We start from the raw sequence: 20336 nt of genomic DNA on the forward strand, positions 1-20336 counted from the left end.
GCCACCTGGAGCTCAAGTCTGAGTGGCAGACAGTGATGAGGCCAACCAAGGAACCTGCCCTGAATTCCCTGCTGCAAAGCTTCCCCCCATAGCATCACACTCACACCGTCCCAAAACCTGACAGGTGGGACTGTTAGAAAATGAAAGCTTTCTTCTTCATCTAAAGCTAAAATTTAGACAAGGGTTCAATCTCAAATTTTGAGGATGAACCAATGGGTGAAATTTTCCTTTGAGAAAAGTAGGATTTTTGTGAGGAATCAGAGCAAATATTTCCATAAGAAACAGCCATTTTATATATTACAAAAATTGGGGGAATAGTGACATAAAAAAGAAAATCCACAGTCCGTATTGTTAGAGATTTGAGAAAACATTTCTTGCATGGAAACAAGACAATCTCATCTAGAAAATTTTGCTTTTGGATAATTCAAAATTCAGTGGAAGGATTATTATGTAAGAAGAGCTTTGAGATTCTGAAAACTATTAGTAATGGAAGGTGGTGAATATGATGAGAAAAAACATGAGACATCATCTTTTAAGACATCATCAAAATTGTTTCTTTTTAAAGAATAATTTCAAAGTAGAAACACAAGAAGTGTTCACTATATAACTTCTACTATCCTTGATACCATCTTTTTTTTTTTTTTTTTTACTTTTTATTTTTTGGTATGCGGGCCTCTCACTGTTGTGGCCTCTCCCGTTGCGGAGCACAGGCTCCGGACGCGCAGGCCCAGCGGCCATGGCTCACGGGCCCAGCCGCTCCGCGGCATGTGGGATCTTCCCGGACCGGGGCACGAACTCGTGTCCCCTGCATCGGCAGGCGGACTCTCAACCACTGCGCCACCAGGGAAGCCCCTTGATACCATCTTTAAACCATGTCCTGTAATTCATCTTAATACCCCAAATTTACTTTTTACCAAAACGTGAAAATAAAGCAAAGATAGAGAAAACAAGTGAGCCAGACATAGGGCAAAACAAGGGGTCTTCACTTGTACTTAACCCACAAGAAAAGCAGGAGGATAGTCCTTCGTTCTTTAATCTCCAAGAGCATAGAGAACTCAAAGAAAAATAAGAAGAGAACATACTATCCTGGTAAATAGAAAGAAAAGGCTGAGTTGGGTGACAGTGTTGATATGCTTCCTAAAATAGTTCAGGGATAGTGGTGATAGTGGCTACAACAGTACGTTATTGGTCAATAAAAATACTTGATTGATTTTTATGAAAATTTAATTTTTGACAACACAGATGTTTAGAAATTAAATGCACAAAGTTCTTTTTTCTTCCATTATGAAACAATTTAAAAGGAATTTTGGAAACAAAATATTTGCTGTTGAAGTTTATGTAAGAAAAGACTCTATTGCATGTACATATTACATAGCAATGAAATACTCAATGAATACATTTATTAAATGCCATAGTAAAGAAGTATATGAAAACGACTTCTTAAGATCTAGGTTCCTAACTTCAGTATGACTACAAGATTTAGAACATATTAAAAATGTTTTAAGTGTCTGCAAAACTACTCTAATAAGTTTAGAACATATTTTATAAACTTTTAAAGATCTCTCTAAGACAGCTCTAATAAATAGAATATGGGAAATAGTCATAGTCTATTAGACTTGTGGCTTTTAAATAAATAGGCGCAAAATACTTTTGGCACTAAAAGGTTTGAGTAGGGATGTTCATAGAATTACCAGATACTTGTCATCATGTACACTAAGGGGAAGCTTTTGAGAAACTATTTCTTTAATGTGGTGTTCCATAAATATTATTATGCATCAAACAGAACACACACACACACACACACACACACACACACACACACACTTTAATCTGAAACTGTTAAATAGTAAGTTCACAGAAAGAATTTTTTATATGAAATTAAACAGAAAGAGTGCATCTTGGCATGTATCACCATCAAAATTGCATTTGTTAAAGCAATTAGTAGTTGATTCTAAAAGAATAAAATTATATATAAAGATCCTATGGGAAAAAATGTAAATTAATGAATGAAAAAATGAAAAATGAATTAAGTGAATAGATGAGTGTTAACATAGAACTATCAAGAGTCTGTTTGAAAGGCACTTCTAGAGGAGCTCTGTAGACTTCCACTCCATAACTGGTGAAAATTACTTTTTAAAAATAACCATTTAAAGTCCCTAGAAATTATCCAAAGGGCATATAGCAAATGGACAAACATTTATTCAAGAAACTCTACTAAATGTCCATAAGAAAAGTGAGGGTCTGTGGCATTTGAGCTACAACCCACTCCCTTCATCCATCCAAACTCAGCAAGATGGAAGTGCCATCCGTGGGTTCAGCCAAGCACATGGGCTCCCTCTTCCCACAGCCCCCAGTCAAGGGCTATAGTTCCTGCTCCAGCAGGTAAGGTCAGCAGCATATCTCATCCCCGCTTCCAACTCTATTCCAGGCAAGTGCCATTGAGTGGTCAAGGGCTCACTTCCTCCACCCATCTGCCAATCCTATGTTAAAGCTCTGCCTCTGCTGTGGCAGACCAAGGTTGCTGGACCCCAAACACCCTTGTCCCAGCTTGCTCATAGGGTGGAATTTCCACATCAGGAAAAGTACATCAAGAATACCAGGGATTACTGACCTCATCCAGTGTGACACTCATGGAGCAGAGGTGTCTATCTGAGAGAAGCAGGCTGCCATCCCTAACCCCAGCTCCAGAGCAGTGGCATGGAGTTCTGACTAGTGGAAGAGACAAGCCATAGAAAGAGAGAGTTTTGTATCTTTCTCTAAGGGAAATGATTTCATTTGGAACAGAGGTTGGGAACACTCAAGCATAGCACCACTGTTAAAAACAATGCAGATTTTGGTGCTGAGCCATAAGGAGAAGACTGACAGCTCCATGATAGCAACAAGGGAAACAAAAGACAAGCAAGAAGCTTAACAGAAAGAAACAGGGAAGCAGATAAGGAGAGTCTGGAATTGGAGCAGACTTTGAAGACTGGCTTCAATACAAGCAGAATACTGAGATCTTAACTGGGAGATCAAGAAAAGAGAGCAGTGGTTAAAGACTGCCTGGTTAAAAACACCAACATCCCTGATGGGAAGGCTAGAGTGATGTGTGCATGCCAAAGCTGTGCCCACAAGTAGCAACATCAGAGGCTGCACACTGCAGGGGAAATTGGTTTCACTGAAATAGTGCAACCAACTCACTAAACAGATAAAGAAGCAAACAAGCAAAAAAAGGCCCCAGGAGTGGGAACTGGGATCGGTAACCAGATTTGCCAAATATATAATCTAAAATGGCCAGTATCCAACTATAAATTATGAGGCATGCAAAGAAATAGCAACATGCAACTCGTTCACAGAAGAAAAAAAAGGACCCCCTTCAGAGAGGGCCCAGATGTTGGACATACCAGATGAAGACATTAAAAAAAAACTGTTGTAAATATTTTCAAAGAGCTAAAGGAACTATGCTCAAAGAATAAAGCAAGTTATGACAACAACGTCTCATCAAATAGAGAAGATAGATAAAGAGATATAGCTTACTAAAGAAATAAAATGATTCTGGAGTTGAAAAGAATAATCAAAATGAAAAATTTACTAGAAGGGCTCAACATTAGATTTGAGCTGGCAGAAGAAAGAATCCATGAACTTAAAGACAGATCAATAGTGATTATGTGACCTAATGAAAAGAGAGAGGAAAGAATGAAGAAAAATGAACAGAACCTCAGAGAAATGTGGGAAACCATTAGCTGCACCAACATATGTGCAGTAGGAGCTGCCATAATGAGGAGAGAGAAAAAGGGACAAAAAAAAATTTCAAAGCATCAAGGGCTGAAACTTTCCCAAATTTGACAGAAAACACTAATCTGCATGTCTAAGAAACTAATGAACCCAACTAGGAAGGACACAAAGAGATTCATACTTAGACAGTTGCACATCACAGTAAACGTTGAAAACGAAAGGCAAAGAGAAATTTTTGAAAGTAACAGAGAAAATAGACTCATCACACACAAGAGCTCTTAATAAGATTAACAGTTGACTTCTCATCAAAGACAATGGAGGTCAGAGGGACTGGGATGGTATATTTGAAGTGCTGAAAGAAGGAAAAAAGAAACTGCTAACCAAGAATCCCAAAACCAGCAAAACTATATTTCAAAAATGAAGGAGAAATACACTCCTAGGTAAACAAAATCTGACAGAATTCATTGCTAGAAGACTCATCTTTAAGAAATACTAAATGAAATTCTTTAGGCTAGACAGTAATATGAATTCACATGTAAAAAAAAGAACTATGGTAAAGATAATAACAGGGATAATTATGAAAGTATACTTTCATATTTCTTCTTTGTTATCTTAAATTATTTAAAAGTAGTATAAAACAGTATTAATATACTAGTATTGTTAAGTCTATAGCATAAAGAAATTGCATATATTTGGCAATAACAACAGCACAAAAGAGATGGATGGAAGTAACTTTGGACTGGAGTTAGGAAATGACAACAGATGGTAACTTGAAGCCACAGGAAGAAGTTAAGAGAACCAAAAATAGTAAATAAGAATGTTATATAACATATCCTGTAAATGTATACTTGCTCTGATTTCTTCTCTCAGCTTCATTAAAAGATAAAACCATATAAAGTGATAGTTACAACAATGTATTATTGGACTTGTAACATATAGACATAAAATATATAAAAACGATAGCACAAAAAAAGGGAGAAGGGTGAATAGAGTTATGTAGAATGGACATTTTTAGCTTTCACTGGGATTAAGGTAGTATAAATGTGAAGTAGATTCTGGCAAGATGGGTGTAATAGATACATGTATCAAATCATCATATTGTATACCTTAGATTTACACAATGTTACATGTCATTATATCTCAATAAAGATGGAAAAAAATGTATACTGGAAACCCTAGAGTCACTGAGAAAATAACTCAGAAAATACAGTTAAAAATCACTGAAATAATTAAAACATGCCTAGAAAATACTCCATTAATGCAAAATAAAACAGTAAAGGAGGAACAGGGAGGAACAAAAATAAAAAAAAAAGAGAGATAAAAAGCACAATGTAAACTAGGAGACAAAAATACAATCATATCAATAAAAACATTAAATATGAATGGATTACAAATCTAATCAAAAGGCAGATATTGTCAGCCTGGATTTAAAAAAAAACCCAAACCTAAGTATACGCTGTTTGTATAAGACACACTTTAGATTCAAAGACAAATGTATGATTAAATTAAAAGAATGGAAAAGGATATACCATGTAAATAGCAACCGAAACAGAGCTGGAGTAGCTATACAAATATCAGATAAAATAGGCTTTGCTTGCGACTAATAATTTATTCCCCACTAGCGGCAGCAATGATAGGGAATCTATCTACTGCTGAAATCTGTTGGAGGAAGACCTCAGGGATGTATGGAGAGTTGGATGGCTGGTGACAGAAAATCTGGTCATCACTGCGTCTCTGTGTGGGTCTATTTGCATACTGCTGAAAGCTTTCATCACTCAAGAAAATATCCTGCACATGCTGAAAAAAGAATGGTCTTTTAGAATCTGGGCTTAAGCTTCTGTGTTAATTTTGGACCTACGGCTGAATGGTAAAAGAGAAGCTGCTAGTTCTCTCCACATGTTTAAAAAATAGTCTTTTCAATTGGCAATGAAAGTCTCTTACTTTGTGTGCACCCTAGGGATAGCTGGTCTAGACAGATATTAGATTCCAAGTTATCCTAAACTCAACAGAGCTCCTGTTCTGATTGCTTTATATAGGTTAATAAGTACTTATGTAGTTGTAACATAAGAGACATAAAGAATCACCAAAGAAGAAAGAAACCAAACTTCTAATGCTTTGAATATGATAGCTTTAAAAAAAATCTATTCTCAAGAAATGACTCACTTAGAAACATTTTCATGTAAGAATCTAAATCCACACAAAGTGAATCCTTGGAGATATAAAACTCGTTTGATAATTTTGGTTTAAAAACAGCTTTGTGAAAAGCACAACGGGATGCCACATCACTTCACAGGCAACATGACGGCTATAGTAGAAACAAATCCAGGTAGTAACAAGTATTGATGAGAATGTGGAGAAATTGGAACCCATAAATACCATCATGCAGCTGCTTGGGAAAACTGTCAGTTCCTCAAATTGTTAAACATAAGGCTATCACGTGACACAGTAATTCCACTTCTAGGTAAATGAACAAGAGATCTGACCACTTAGGTTCACAGAAAGCTAGGCAGTTTGCCATGGGTTACTCTTTAGCTTTGTGAAAGCTCTGCCTCTCACAGTCCCTTTCCTTAAATTAGAAGGGTTTTCTCTACACCTTAAGAGGCATCTGTATTGAACATTGGTTTGTGAAATTGTAATTTCTGGAAACAGGTTTTATAAAGGTTTTAAACTATGATTTCAGGAGTGGGGACAAAACCAGGACTATAAACATCCCAATGATTAATGAATATTAACAAATGTTTCCAGAATAGTAATGCTAAATTCAAGAGATTAAAATTCTATGCCCCTGAAAAAAAGTGTAGCAAATCCCTAAAACTGATTTGTAACAATTTTTTTATTATTTTATTATTTTCATTATCTAATGAAAGTTTTTACAACTTGATGTTTTACTCCTCTCTCAGACAAGCATGACACAGTAAGAGAAACCTTGAAAAATCTAATCAATTAAATTGCTTAATGAATGTTCTCCTCTCAGTGTACCCTAATATTTCCTTATTAATATGTTTATTATTTATAAACTTTTCTACTTAGGCCCATACTGTCTTTCTGGGCAGAATCTCTAAGAGAACATTCTTGCAAAGAAATCCATAATCAAAGCATCTAGTTAAAAAAGAGAGAGAGAGAGAAACATGAAAGTGGACGCAGGCAAACTCTTACAGTCATTTTTTTCAAAAGATTGAAGGTTGAAAATTATGATCAGATGGCTCATCATACTATGGACTAAATATGCATAATTCTGAGAGATTTTTTTCATAATGAGAATAAATATTTAACACAATCATGCAAATCATTTAAAAAATGGATATGATTCTACTGAATTGCCTGTATTTATCTAACCCTAGTGAGAGTAAAAACAAAACAAAACAATTTTGGTATTTAAAACAGAGTCCATGAAAGCAAAGTTCTTTATTGCTGCCAGAATCAACCTCCCTACAGATAACAACTTGGGGTGAGGACAGTTCCAAACTCAGTTGGTGCTGTCCCATTCCACCCAACCCTTACACTTTGAGTTTTTTTCTATAAAAACATACTTTATCAGCATATCATTTAGTATGATTTCTATAAACAAACACCAATGAAAGGCTATGAGGAGCCAGTTAAAAAAATCATGACTTTGTAAACATTGTACCTCATTAATTTTCTTGATATAAAAAAGTTTCTTTGTACATGATGTATAAAAGGTAGATATGTGTAGCTTTCACATTAAAAAAAATAAGAAAATGGTCATGTTCTGTTTTTCAGAATATTGCTGGCATTTATTATAAAATACTCTTAACATATAACACCTGACACTTTTATTTGCATGAAAATAAAGATTAACTAGAAAGGTAGCAAGTTCATTTTTAGTTGCTTTATTCATCAGCCAGTTACCCCCACCAAACAGGAAATACTGATCAAATTTTACAGGAAGTCCCAAAGGAATTGAGTTTAGAGGATGTAATTCAGTTCACTTAGTAAGACTAAAGTGTTAATTTACTAAAGGAGTTATCTAAAGTTATTACCCTGTCATCAAACAGATGATAAAACAAAGACAAAAACAATTTAAAGATATAACAATTGTAAATATATATGCAACCAACATAGGAGCACCACAATACTTAAGGCAAATGCTAACAGCCATAAAAGGGGAAATCAACAGTAACACAAACATAGTAGGGGACTTTCACACCCCACTTTCACCAATGGACAGATCATTCAAAATGAAAACAAATAAGGAAACACAAGCTTTAAATGATACATTAAACAAGATAGACTTAACTGATATTTATAGAACATTCCATTCGAAAACAACAGAATACACTTTTTTCTCAAGTGCTCATGGACCATTCTCCAGGATAGATCATATCTTGGGTCACAAATCAAGCCTTGGTAAATTTAAGAAAATTGAAATCGTATCAAGTATCTTTTCTGACGACAACACTATGAGACTAGATATCAATTAAAGGAAAAAATCTGTAAAAAATACAAACACATGGAGGCTAAACAATACACTACTAAATAACCAAGAGATCACTGAAGAAATCAAAGAGGAAATCAAAAAATACATAGAAACAAATGACAATGAAAGCATGATGACCCAAAACCTATGGGATGCAGCAAAAGCAGTTCTAAGATAGAAGTTTATAGCAATAAAATCCTACCTCAAGAAACAAGAAAAATCTCAAATAAACAACCAAAGCTTACATCTAAAGCAATTAGAGAAAGAAGAACAAAAAAAAAACCCCCAAAGTTAGCAGAAGGAAAGAAATCATAAAGATCAGATCAGAAATAAATGAAAAAGAAATGAAGGAAACCAAAGCAAAGATCAATAAAACTAAAAGCTGATTCTTTGAGAAGATAAAGAAAATTGATAAACCATTAGCCAGACTCATCAGTAAAAGGAGGGAGAAAACTCAAATCAATAGAATTAGAAATGAAAAAGGAGAAGTAACAACTGACACTGCAGAAATACAAAGGATCATGAGAGATTACTACAAGCAACTCTATGCCAAGAAAATGGACAACCTGGAAGAAATGGGCACATTCTTAGAAAGGCACAATCTCCTGAGAATGAACCAGGAAGAAATAGAAAATATAAGCAGACCAATCACAAGCACTGAAATTGAGACTGTGATTAAAAACCTTCCAACAAACAAAACCCCAGGACCAGATAGGTTCACAGGCGACTTCTATCAAACATTTAGAGAAGAACTAACAACTATCCTTCCCAAACTCTTCCAAAATATATCAGAGGGAGGAACACTCCCAAACTCATTCTATGAGGCCACCATCACCCTGATACCTAAACCAGATAAAAGATGTCACAAAAAAAAGACAACTACAGACCAAAATCACTGATGAACATAGATGCAAAAATCCTCAACAAAATACTAGCAAACATAATCCAACAGCACATTAAAATGATCATACACCATGATCAAGTGAGGGTTATCCCAGGAATGCAAGGAATCTTCAATATATGCAAATAAATCAATGTGATAAACCATATTAACAAATTGGTGGAGGAAAACCATATGATCATCTCAACAGATGCAGAAAAAGCTTTTGACAAATTCATAGAATTTTATTTATGATAAAAACTCACCAGAAAGTAAGCATAGAGGGAACTTACCTTAACATAATAAAGGCCATATATGACAAACCCATGGCCAGCATCATTCTCAATGGTAAAAAACTGAAACCATTTCCACTAAGATCAGGAATAAGACAAAGTTGCCCACTCTCACCACTATTATTCAACATAGTTTTGGAAGTTTTAGCCACAGCAATCAGAGAAGAAAAAGAAATAAAAATCCAAATCGGAAAAGAAGAAGTAAAACAGTCACTGTTTCCAGATGACATGATACTATACATAGAAAATCCCAAAGATGCTACCAGAAAACTACTAGAGCTAATCAATGAATCTGGTAAAGTAGCAGGATATAAAATTAATGCACAGAAATGTCTTGCATTCCTATACACAAATGATGAAGAATCTGAAAGAGAAATTAAGGAAACATTCCCATTTACCATTGCAACAAAAAGAATAAAATACCTAGGAATAAACCTACCTAAGGAGACAAAAGACCTGTATGCAGAAAACTATAAGACACTGATGAGAGAAATTAAAGATGATACAAACAGATGGAGAGATATACCATGTTTTTAGATTGGAAGAATCAACATTGTGAAAATGACTATACTACCCAAAGCAATCTACAGATTCAATGCAATCCCTATCAAACTACCACTGGCATTTTTCACAGAACTAGAACAAAAAATTTCACAATTTGTATGGAAACACAAAAGACTCTGAATAGCCAAAGCAATCTTGAGAGAAAGAAACACAGAGCTGGAGGAATCAGACTCCCTGACTTCAGACTATACTACAAATCTACAGTAATCAAGACAGTATGGTACTGGCACAAAAACAGAAATATAGATAAACAGAACAGCATAGAAAGCCCAGAGATAGATAAACCCACACACATATGGTGACTTTATCTTTAATAAAGGAGGCAAGAATACACAATGGAATAAAGACAGCCTCTTCAATAAGTGGTGCTGGTTAAACGGGACAGCTACATGTAAAAGAAGGAAATTAGAACACTCCCTAACACCATACACAAAAATAAACTCAAAATGGATTAAAGACCTAAATGTAAAGCCAGACACTATAAGACTCTTAGAGGAAAATATAGGCAGAACACTCTATGACATAAATCACAGCAAGACCCTTTTTGACTCACCTCCTAGAGAAATGGAAATAAAAGCAAAAATAAACAAATGGGACCTAATGAAACTTAAAAGCTTTTGCACAGCAAAGGGAACCATAAACAAGAAGAAAAGGCAACCCTCAGAAAGGGAGAGAATATTTGCAAATGAAGCAACTGACAAAGGATTAATCTACAAAATACACAGGCAGCTCATGCAGCTCAATATCAAAAAAACAAACAACCCAATCCAAAAATGGGCAGAAGATCTAAATAGACATTTCTCCAAAAAGATATACAAATTGCCAACAAACACCTGAAAGGATGCTCAACATCACTAATCATTAGAGAAATGTAAATAAAAACTACAATGAGGTATCACCTCACACCAATCAGAATGGCCATCATCAAAAAATCTAGAAACAATAAATGCTGGAGAGGGTGTGGAGAAAAGGGAACCCTCCTGCAGTGTTGGTGGGAATGTAAATTGATACAGCCACTATGGAGAACAGTATGAAGGTTCCCTAAAAAACTAAAAATAGAACTACCATATGACCCAGCAATCTCACTACTGGGCATATACCCTGAGAAAAACATAATTCAAAAAGAGTCATGCGGCTTCCCTGGTAGTGCAGTGGTTGAGAGTCCGCCTGCCAATGCAGGGGACATGGGTTCGTGCCCCGGTCTGGGAAGATCCCACATGCCACGGAGCCACTGGGCCCATGAGCCATGGCCACTGAGCCTGGGTGTCCGGAGCCTGTGCTCCGCAACGGGAGAGGCCATAGCAGTGAGAGGCCCGTGTACCGCCAAAAAAAAAAAAAAAGGAGTCATGCACCACAATGTTCATTGCAGCTCTATTTACAATAGCCAGGACATGGAAGCAACCTAAGTGTCCATCGACAGATGAATGGATAAAGAAGATGTGACACATATATACAATGGAATATTACTCAGCCATAAAAGAGACAAAATTGAGTTATTTGTAGTGAGGTGGATGGACCTAGAGGCTGTCATACAGAGTGAAGGAAGTCAGAAAGAGAAAATCAAATACTGTATGCTAACACATATATATGGAATCTAAAAAAAAAGGTTCTGAAGAATGTAGGGGCATGACAGGAATAAAGACACAGATGTAAAGAATGGACTTGAGGACTCGGGGAGGGGGAAGGGTAAGCTGGGATGATGTGAGAGAGTGGCATGGACATATATACACTACCAAATGTAAAATAGATAGCTAGTGGGAAGTAGCTGCATAGCACAGGGAGATCGGCTTGGTGCTTTGTGACCACCTAGAGGGGTGGGATAGGGAGGGTGGGAGGGAGATGGAAGAGGGAGGAGATATGGTGATATATGGTTATGTATAGCTGATTCACTTTGTTATAAAGCAGAAACTAACACACCATTGTAAAGCAATTATACTCCAATAAAGATGTTAAAAAAAAAACCAATTTAAACAGGCTGTGGGGAAATCCGCAGTATCCCTACATATTTAGACTTCAGAGAAGTCTTTCGATGACATAAAAATTATCATTTTATCTCTCAGAGTGTGCACTTTACACACGTAATAATTTATAATGAGATTATTTTGTACATGCGTCAAGTGCAAAGTGATTCTTCATGGCAAGCTGTTTTCTTTATAAGTACACAATCTCCCAAATTACTAGAGGTGATTTAGGCTAAGAGTGAAGTTTTGAAATAAAATATTGCCAGGCTGCAAAAGATGTGATCATTAATACTTTTCACTGGACTCAGTAAAGAAATATTTATGTCCTAGCTATCCTTAGGTCTTCATAACATACACTAGTATTTTAGTCACTTTATTCACCAATTTAACAAACTAAGTAGACCTCATCATTATTTTATTGAACAAGATGGAGATTCCTTTTAGGAAAGTTTTATTCATCCTTATTAGTCTTTGCTTTCCTCTCATAGAAGCACCCCCTCCACACATCTGTAAATTATAATTTCTCTACGAAAAATAAAAGATCTCAGAGGAATAGGGAAAGAAATAGCAATAAAGTACTTTGCTTAATACTTGGCTATTCTCTTTAACACAACTAAGACAAAATCTGGCTTCAGTTTCCTTGGACCAAAATGGAAATTCATCGTCAACCTCAATCAGCTAAGAAGCATTTTAATGAAATTTTGACGGAGTACTTAAACATAAATGGTAGATATATGCGTTCTGATCAAAGTGAAGATAATAATTGAAAGTGATTGTATTTTACAGGTTTTTTTCATTCTATTTTTGACTGACAACCACAAAATCCCCCTGAATTCTTATTACAGAGTCAGTAATCATAACAAGCACAAATACCCTACCTGTATGGGAACAATCAATCTGGCCAGCCCTACGGAAGTAGCTGAAGTCTGCACAACACCAGCATTATTTATGTACTTAAACTTTTATTCTTTAAAGGATTTTAAAATTACCTACATTTCAAACGTAGACTCATCCAAAGTAGTGTTCATGAAACCAAAAGTGTGATAGTCTAATTATGTTTTTTTCCTCATACAATACATTACACGTATCCCCCGCTTTTTAAAAGTTCCCTTCACTCCACTTTGCTTTTACGAAAGAAAAAAGGTGAGATGTGAAAATTAGCGTTCCGTGTTTGTTTTGGAGTGAGCTGTTATAGAGGTAGTACACACCCAGAGCAGAGAGAGCAGCCCTGCCAAGCTCCTTCCCCAGGGACCGCACTCAGCATCTCAGCATCCAGCCACCACAGCTTTGAAATGTGTCTGTGGGCATTTGTGCCTTATCTGATTTATTTTGTGCATTCGTTAGCAAGATATGTCCAGAGGTAATTGTTTCTTCTCTTTATGCCATTTGGTCTTACAAAAGTTTTCATAGAAAATCTCTATTTTCAGATAGTGGGGGAAACCGGTATTGCATTAAAATAATAGCCCCTAGAATGATCTCACGTACCACCAATGGTACAGGCAAACACATTTAGTGAAAATAACTACCCTATATAATACCCTGATTTCTTTTTCATAGAAAAAACTTATGAACATATACTAACATCAAGTTTAAAAACACAAGTTAATGTTCAGCTTAATGTCAGGTTTGCTGCCTACACACTGCAGTATGTAATCTAAACTTTAAAACAGTTGAACAGAGGCAGCTGAGTTGATATATTGAACCCAAAATACTCATTGCCTCAGTCTCATATCGGGAAATTGTAATTTACACCAAATGAAAGTGTATAGTATGTCTGCAAAGGACAGGCTGATGTAAGATTCCACTTGTCTCCTATCTTACTGAGTACATCCTCTGTGATTTCCAAGACTGATAAGAGTTAAAGGTGACCTTTTACTTCCTTAGGAGTGATTTCAATGCATGAGGGAGAAGAAAAGAGCAAAACTGTGGTTCAATATGACAACTCTGCTACTTGTGTTCTATAGAACAATCATTTTATTCTGAGCTCTTGATTTTAATTTGATCCATTCTCTCCACTAAATCAGTACATCCCATTCCTCCTGCTGTAGAGTTTCAAATCACCCGCCATGCGTCCAATGGGTGATGAGAAAGGTAAGGCCCATTAGACTTTATTGTTCCTCAAGGCAGATGAATCATCCTCAAAACTCAGGGAGCTAAGAGGACAAATGAGCTTCATAATGATTTAAATTATGTTAAAATATCACCGTTCCCATGAACACAAACTACCCAGACTTTATCTATTAATATAAAACTCTGTAATGCTCCTAGATGTTCATTTTATTTTTCAATGAGAGCTACGAATGAGCTCTTCCTAGCATGTAATTTCTTTGTGAAATATAGTGATTAACAACACTAGGTGAAACATTCACTTAATAAAGTTCACAGCATTGTAATAACAAACGATAGAAAAGAAATCATGGATTCTAACCACTTTGTCCTCCTTTGGGAAAGCATCCAAGGAAGCAGAGTAAAGAGAGAGGGAAAAGAAGAGAAAAACAAAAATAAGGCATATATTAATAAACAGATTTTAAGAAAGCAATCATGTGTTACTTTAAAGTATAAAAGCACAGGTAGTTTAAAAAGTAAATATTTATTCTCACCAAAAAATAGTCACTGTTCAATCTTTTGTTGAAAATACACATATACTGATCCTGCTATAGGTTAGGTACAAAAGTTGGGCACTATAATTTCAGAACTTTCGAGAACTTGGATTATTAAATCTACATTTAAATCATTCTTCAGAAAGAAAACTTAATTCACTACCATATTTAGTCCACCTATTATTGAAAAGACATATTAAAATGCATAAAATTTGAATGAATAATTATATCAAATTACTCTTAAAATATTTATAGTTATGACCTGGAAAAATCTAAGAATGGGAAGTGTTTGTAATAAATAAAAATGAGAAAAGAAATCTGTTAATCATTTAGCCATAAATTATCCCACAAGGAAGATTTATTCATAACAAGTATTTCAAAATTTACAGTGTCACAGGAAAAAAACAACTTTATACAATTTTGTGTCCTTTGTCCAAGATTAAATATTTTAAGTTGTGCTTTGTTTTGTTTTGTTTTTTGAATATTTTTTCCAAGATTGAATGGGTTTAGTAAAGATGGATGAACTACATTAGGCCTGCTTGTCTGCTCAAAAGCATAGGTACCTCTTAGCTCAATTTCCTTTAAACCCCTCTCCTGTTTAAAATATGAGTTTGATTCTATGTTATTGGATTGCCTCAAACCTATAATGTGAAGTTAAAAGCATTCAACAGCTATGGGCACTCAGCCCATTTGCACCCTAGCGTTCAGCGTCAGCACCCTTTCAGATTGGACAGTACCCTTACTGTATGAGTTGTTAATATTTTGAATACCATCACAGGTCTCATTTGCAAGAATTCATTCCAAAAAGTGTGTTCAAGAACTAAAGAAGGGAAATTTAACAAATAGGTCCTGTGCACTTTTTATGCACCAGACACGATCTCAATCCAAGCTTGTTTTCGAAAGGCTTTAAGGTAGCATACGAGGATTAGCTAAAGCACATAACTTTTAGGAAGACAAAAGAAAACTTATGTGACCATAAGAACGGAACATAAAGAAAAATAAAAGTTGCATAGATTTGAATTGTTTTAATTCTCATAACAACCATATGAATTAATTACTACCATACAGTTTCATAGATAAAGATGCTGTTGCTCGGAGAAGTTAAGGCTACAAAGAAAATAGTAGGCTCATCTTAAGTTTAATAATGCATCTATTTTACTAAATGTCTTAATTCCCCTAGAAGAGATTTTAGAATAATACCCTACTTACAACTCAAATACACTACCAAAGAATACAATGTTGATGGGTAGGTTCACTTTAATTTTAACTGTGATTTTCCAAATTAGGAAGATATAAGTGTAAACCACCACTTTCCCCCACGAAATTAAAATTTTGACACACTCTTTAAATATCCAAATAATTTTCATAAGACTTAGCACTCTTTTCCTTTTTTAACATGATAGCAAATTTGAAGTTACTCTCACAGAGGCTAATTATTGCTTTATACATGATTGCATTGGGTTAAATTTAATGCCACACAATCTACCTTGATTTTATCTTCATTCAATCTGAAACATATGTTGCAGAAATTCAAGGTAGGTTGTTTTGTTCTGCTTTTTTTGTACAAGAAGAATTGGTGGTAACACGCTTCAAGGGTTTCATAATTCACGATACTAAATCTACATTAACTACTTTCTTCAGAAAATAAACTTACTCCCATAGGTAATCTGTTGGTGTTGAATGGGAATCATTTATCGAGATACACACATACAGAAAGCGCATCTTTTATGAATTATCTGCATCGCTCGTCCCCTGCTCTGGTCACGGGGGAGGCGGGGCGCATCCACCTGTGCGCACCGTGGGCGGCTCTACTCACGTTGTTGGACCGCAGGGACACGCGGCCCCCGCAGCGCGCGCAGAACTTGGTGCTGCAGTAGGAGCACAGGTGGCCGCAGCCATCGGCGAACTTGGTCTTGTGGCAGATCCCGCAGGTCGGAGCATCGTCTTTGTGCTCACCCTGGTAACGCCGTGCTTCTTCCCCTATTTTTCTCACTTGCTCCTTATAGCTTTCAAATTGTTGATGCAATCTCCTGGGCAGAAGAGAAAATGGGAGCAAGCTAAGGGAATGCTGGAAACGGGAACAAAATCACTTTTTCGTAGCAGAAGAGACGTCTAGCTTTTGAACTGAAGCAAAACATACGAAGCCACTTTCCCCCCTAACCTTACCACCAGAGGTAAGAAATGTATTAGCCTGTCTTCTATTAGCTCCATTGGGCTTATTAGCACTGAACCGCATATAAATAGACTCTATATAATCATTCCATATAATTTCCCAACAGTGGAATTCCTGTATCCACTCCGTGACTCTGCTTCTTTGACAGGTGACTTTCAAAGTATTTTTGACTGGGACTCCACATCTTACAACCACAATCATGTGTATATAAGGCAAACGTTATACAAGATTCTTAGCCTAACTCTGTAGAATGTGCTCTGATATTTTCTGTCTTATTCTGTTTGAAGTTTAATACAGATTACTGTTTTTAAAAAATTTGTCACAGTAAATTGGTCCCAAGACCCACGGTTGAAGCATGATGCATACTTGGGAAATGACTATTTTAAACTACATTGCTAGGCAAGCTGTCTTCCATGAAGTATCTTCCTTCACTTCCATTCCTGGAGACATCTGTGTGGCATCAAGTATTCCACACAGGACACAGACTGGACTGTTTATACGTATATACCTATATGTGTGTGTATATATATATGTTACAGTTGAGCTAGCTTAGATCTGTCGCATCATATTACAAGCTCTAAACCATACCTTGCAAATACTCAGATTTTTCCATGCCCCAGTTTTGCTTGATCTCTCCCAGGTCATACGTATGAGAGTTGCTATTACTCTTTATTGATAACTGCTAGACTTCGGGCAACTACATTTGTTGAGGCAAAGTATTTCCCCAAGAACATTCACACTTAATATGGTTGAAGTTTCCTCCGCTCCCCATTAGTCCAAACCCCTCTCTCTCAAACTGCTACAAACAGAAACGGTTCCATGTTCTGTACAGAGCACCGTGACAGCCGGTGATTCTCCAGAGAAAGGAAGCCTTCATTTTGTTGATGAGAACTAAGAAAATTGTCCCAGGCTTAATAGTCATTGGCTCTTACACCAAAAGAGAAACTCGTGGGAAATGTCTAAGCAGATGTATCTGTGTATCTAAGCTCGTTTGCTGGATGTGAGTTTCCCCAGGATCAGAGAACACACATGCTATTGTCAGTTAAGGCAGTTAGCGTGATGCTCCACATCTATGATAACTGTGGGGAACTGGGACTCCCTGGAAACTGCATTCAATAAGTGAAGTCCGAGCACTGCAGTGTTTGAAGTACGGGGATTTCATTATATTTTCATTTTAACATCAACAGCTTTTGAGCAGAACTTTAATTATTACTTTAAAAATTCTCAAATCCCTTTCCTGCTTTGCCAGCTGACACTTTTTTCTATTTTAATTCTCATAATTAAAGCAAACATAGTTGCACTAGCGTATAAAGTAGTTTAGAATCTGAAACCCTTCCCAGTTTAAAGGCCAGCTAATTTCAGTTCAGAGAGGATATTGTGATATTTTATTTAATGCATGCAAGAATGTCTGATCAATTTATTGAAGAGCTGTTTGACCCATTCCAAAATGCTGAGCTGAGCAGACAGGGAGTGCATGAATAAATATTTATTGTGAGAACCACCAAGTCAAACATATTTAAATTATATATATATATATATATAAATGAGAAGGAGAAAGCTAGGCTAAAGAAAAAGCTTCCCTATAAACGTATAATGATACAGAACATGTTTTGGTTTGGGTGCTGGCAAACTTTATGGTAAAAGGCCAGTTTGTAAATATTTCAGAATTTGTGGGCCAGGCAATATCAGTTGGCAACTACTCAGCTGTACTGGTGTAGCAGGAAAGTAGCATAGACAATACATAAATTGTAAGCATGGCTGTGTTCCAATAAAACTTTATTTACAAAAAAAGATGGTAGGCCAGATTTAGCCCGTGCACCTGGTTGTCAACTCCTGATTTAGTATATGATTTATACTAAGGCATAACAGCTTGAAAATCAAAGTCATTCTGACTTTTAAAAATTCAAACGTAAAGGACTTTTATCCATCCTATAGGGTCCAATCAAAAGGCATCTGTTTCAGGAAACCTTTGTACAATATATTTGTGCAGAGCACTGAGATGAAACCTTTCTCTAATGCATCTCATAGCGTTTCCTCTGGTCTCTCACAGGCTACTTAATATTATTTCTACCATATATTATTACTGTTTCTGTACATGACACTTCTCTTCTACCAACAGTAAATAGTGTTAGAAGTGCACAGTTCAGCCAGCTAATAAAAACATACATCCCCATAGTAGTAGCCAATACATCTTTGCTGAATGGAAAAGTCATACATATATATAAATATATTTTTTAGTCCGTCTTGAGAAAAAACAAAAACAAAAACAAATGCGTTTATACTGAAGACTAAATATCCTGGAAAATCTTACTGCCAAAAATGCTGGATAAAATATTTAAAAGGATAACTTTTAATTCATGTTTGAGCTGAGGAGAGAGTATGGAGTTGAGTTCCTCAAAGGAGAAGTATGAAACGGGAGCAGTAATTCCGAGATGATATAGCTCTGAAGCTGACAGCTGCCCTGGGGACATGGACAGAGTCTCTGTGAGCGAGAACTTCAGATTTAACTTTTGCACATGTGACTGAAAATAAAAATTCCAGTTAGGCAGCCACCAAAAATTATTGAAGTACAGTGTATAACATCCAAATCTGGAGATAGAAAAATATGGAATGAGAAAAAAGTCAATCGAAAGAAGATAAGAATTGAAACAAACAAACACAGACAATTAGAAATAGAGCATGTGATGGCAGAAACAATCCAACATGTCAGGAGTCACGGTAAGTGTAATGGACTACAGCATTATGAAAAGACAAAGTTCATCAAGTTAGACTTAAAAAATTCAGCTAAATGAGGTTTAGAAGAGAAATACCCAAACTATAAAAGCACAGAATGTTTTAAATAAAATGATGGAAAAAAGATATTCCAGGGAAAGGGTAACAATAACAAAACAGCAACAACAGCAAAACAAAACTGGTGTAATACGTAAGGCAAAAAGCATTACTTGAGATAAAGAGGGTGTTACTATTAAAGAAGTGTTCATTTCGTGTTGTATGTGACAATTCTAAACTTGATTGCATATAATAACCTATAAAGCCAAAAAATTGATAAAACTATTAGGACAGAGAAATCTACCATCAGAGTAGAATATTTTTACACATCTCTCTCTGTGTGGCTGACAGATCAGACAGATCAAAAATAAATAATGATAGGGAGGTTTGAACAACACAATGAACACGTTTCTATATGTATATGTATACATCTGTCCAGTAAACTAAACTTGTTTTAACTTGTTGAGTGCAGTAAACATACTGAACAATAAATGTACTCAACAAATAAATATTTTTTCATAGAGATACGAAATTTTTCCAGCTGTGGGCCTCAAAAGTAATAGAAATGTTTTTTTTCTTAAGCTTCATGGTGAATGTATGATGTATGTTTTGTTCTTTTTCTTTATGCTTTACATATATGTTACATAATACTCCTGTATGTATGAAATATTTTATAATATAAAGAAGGAAAAATTTATTTCTATCCCATTAGGTATCACTGGCTAACAAATGACTGCTATTAAAGAACTGAAAAAGTGAATGTATTTGACAGCATTAAAATCTACAGAAGACTTGACCATTTATGGAACCTAATTTTAAGAAGAAATGCATATGTTTAACCACATAATAACTTTATGAAGTAGACAGTATTATTATTCCCGTTTTATTGAAACTAATTTTGTTTGGGGCTTTGCTTTATTTTCTACCTGAATATATCATTCTAA

The 20336-nt window shown here is 35.7% G+C and overlaps 1 protein-coding gene across 17 annotated transcripts in view; it reads right to left on the reverse strand.

Annotated features, from left to right (window-relative positions):
• Positions 1-20336, reverse strand: part of RIMS1 (regulating synaptic membrane exocytosis 1) — a 473777-nt gene that overhangs the window by 261609 nt on the left and 191832 nt on the right. For all 17 annotated transcript variants that reach the window (XM_067702804.1, XM_067702789.1, XM_067702799.1 and 14 more), the window contains one exon: positions 16267-16480. In XM_067702804.1, the coding sequence (XP_067558905.1) occupies positions 16267-16480 (214 nt within the window). The remainder of the gene's footprint in view (positions 1-16266; positions 16481-20336) is intronic.

Source organism: Pseudorca crassidens, chromosome 13, assembly GCF_039906515.1.
Source record: "Pseudorca crassidens isolate mPseCra1 chromosome 13, mPseCra1.hap1, whole genome shotgun sequence".
In the NCBI taxonomy this organism is placed as follows: domain Eukaryota; kingdom Metazoa; phylum Chordata; class Mammalia; order Artiodactyla; family Delphinidae; genus Pseudorca; species Pseudorca crassidens.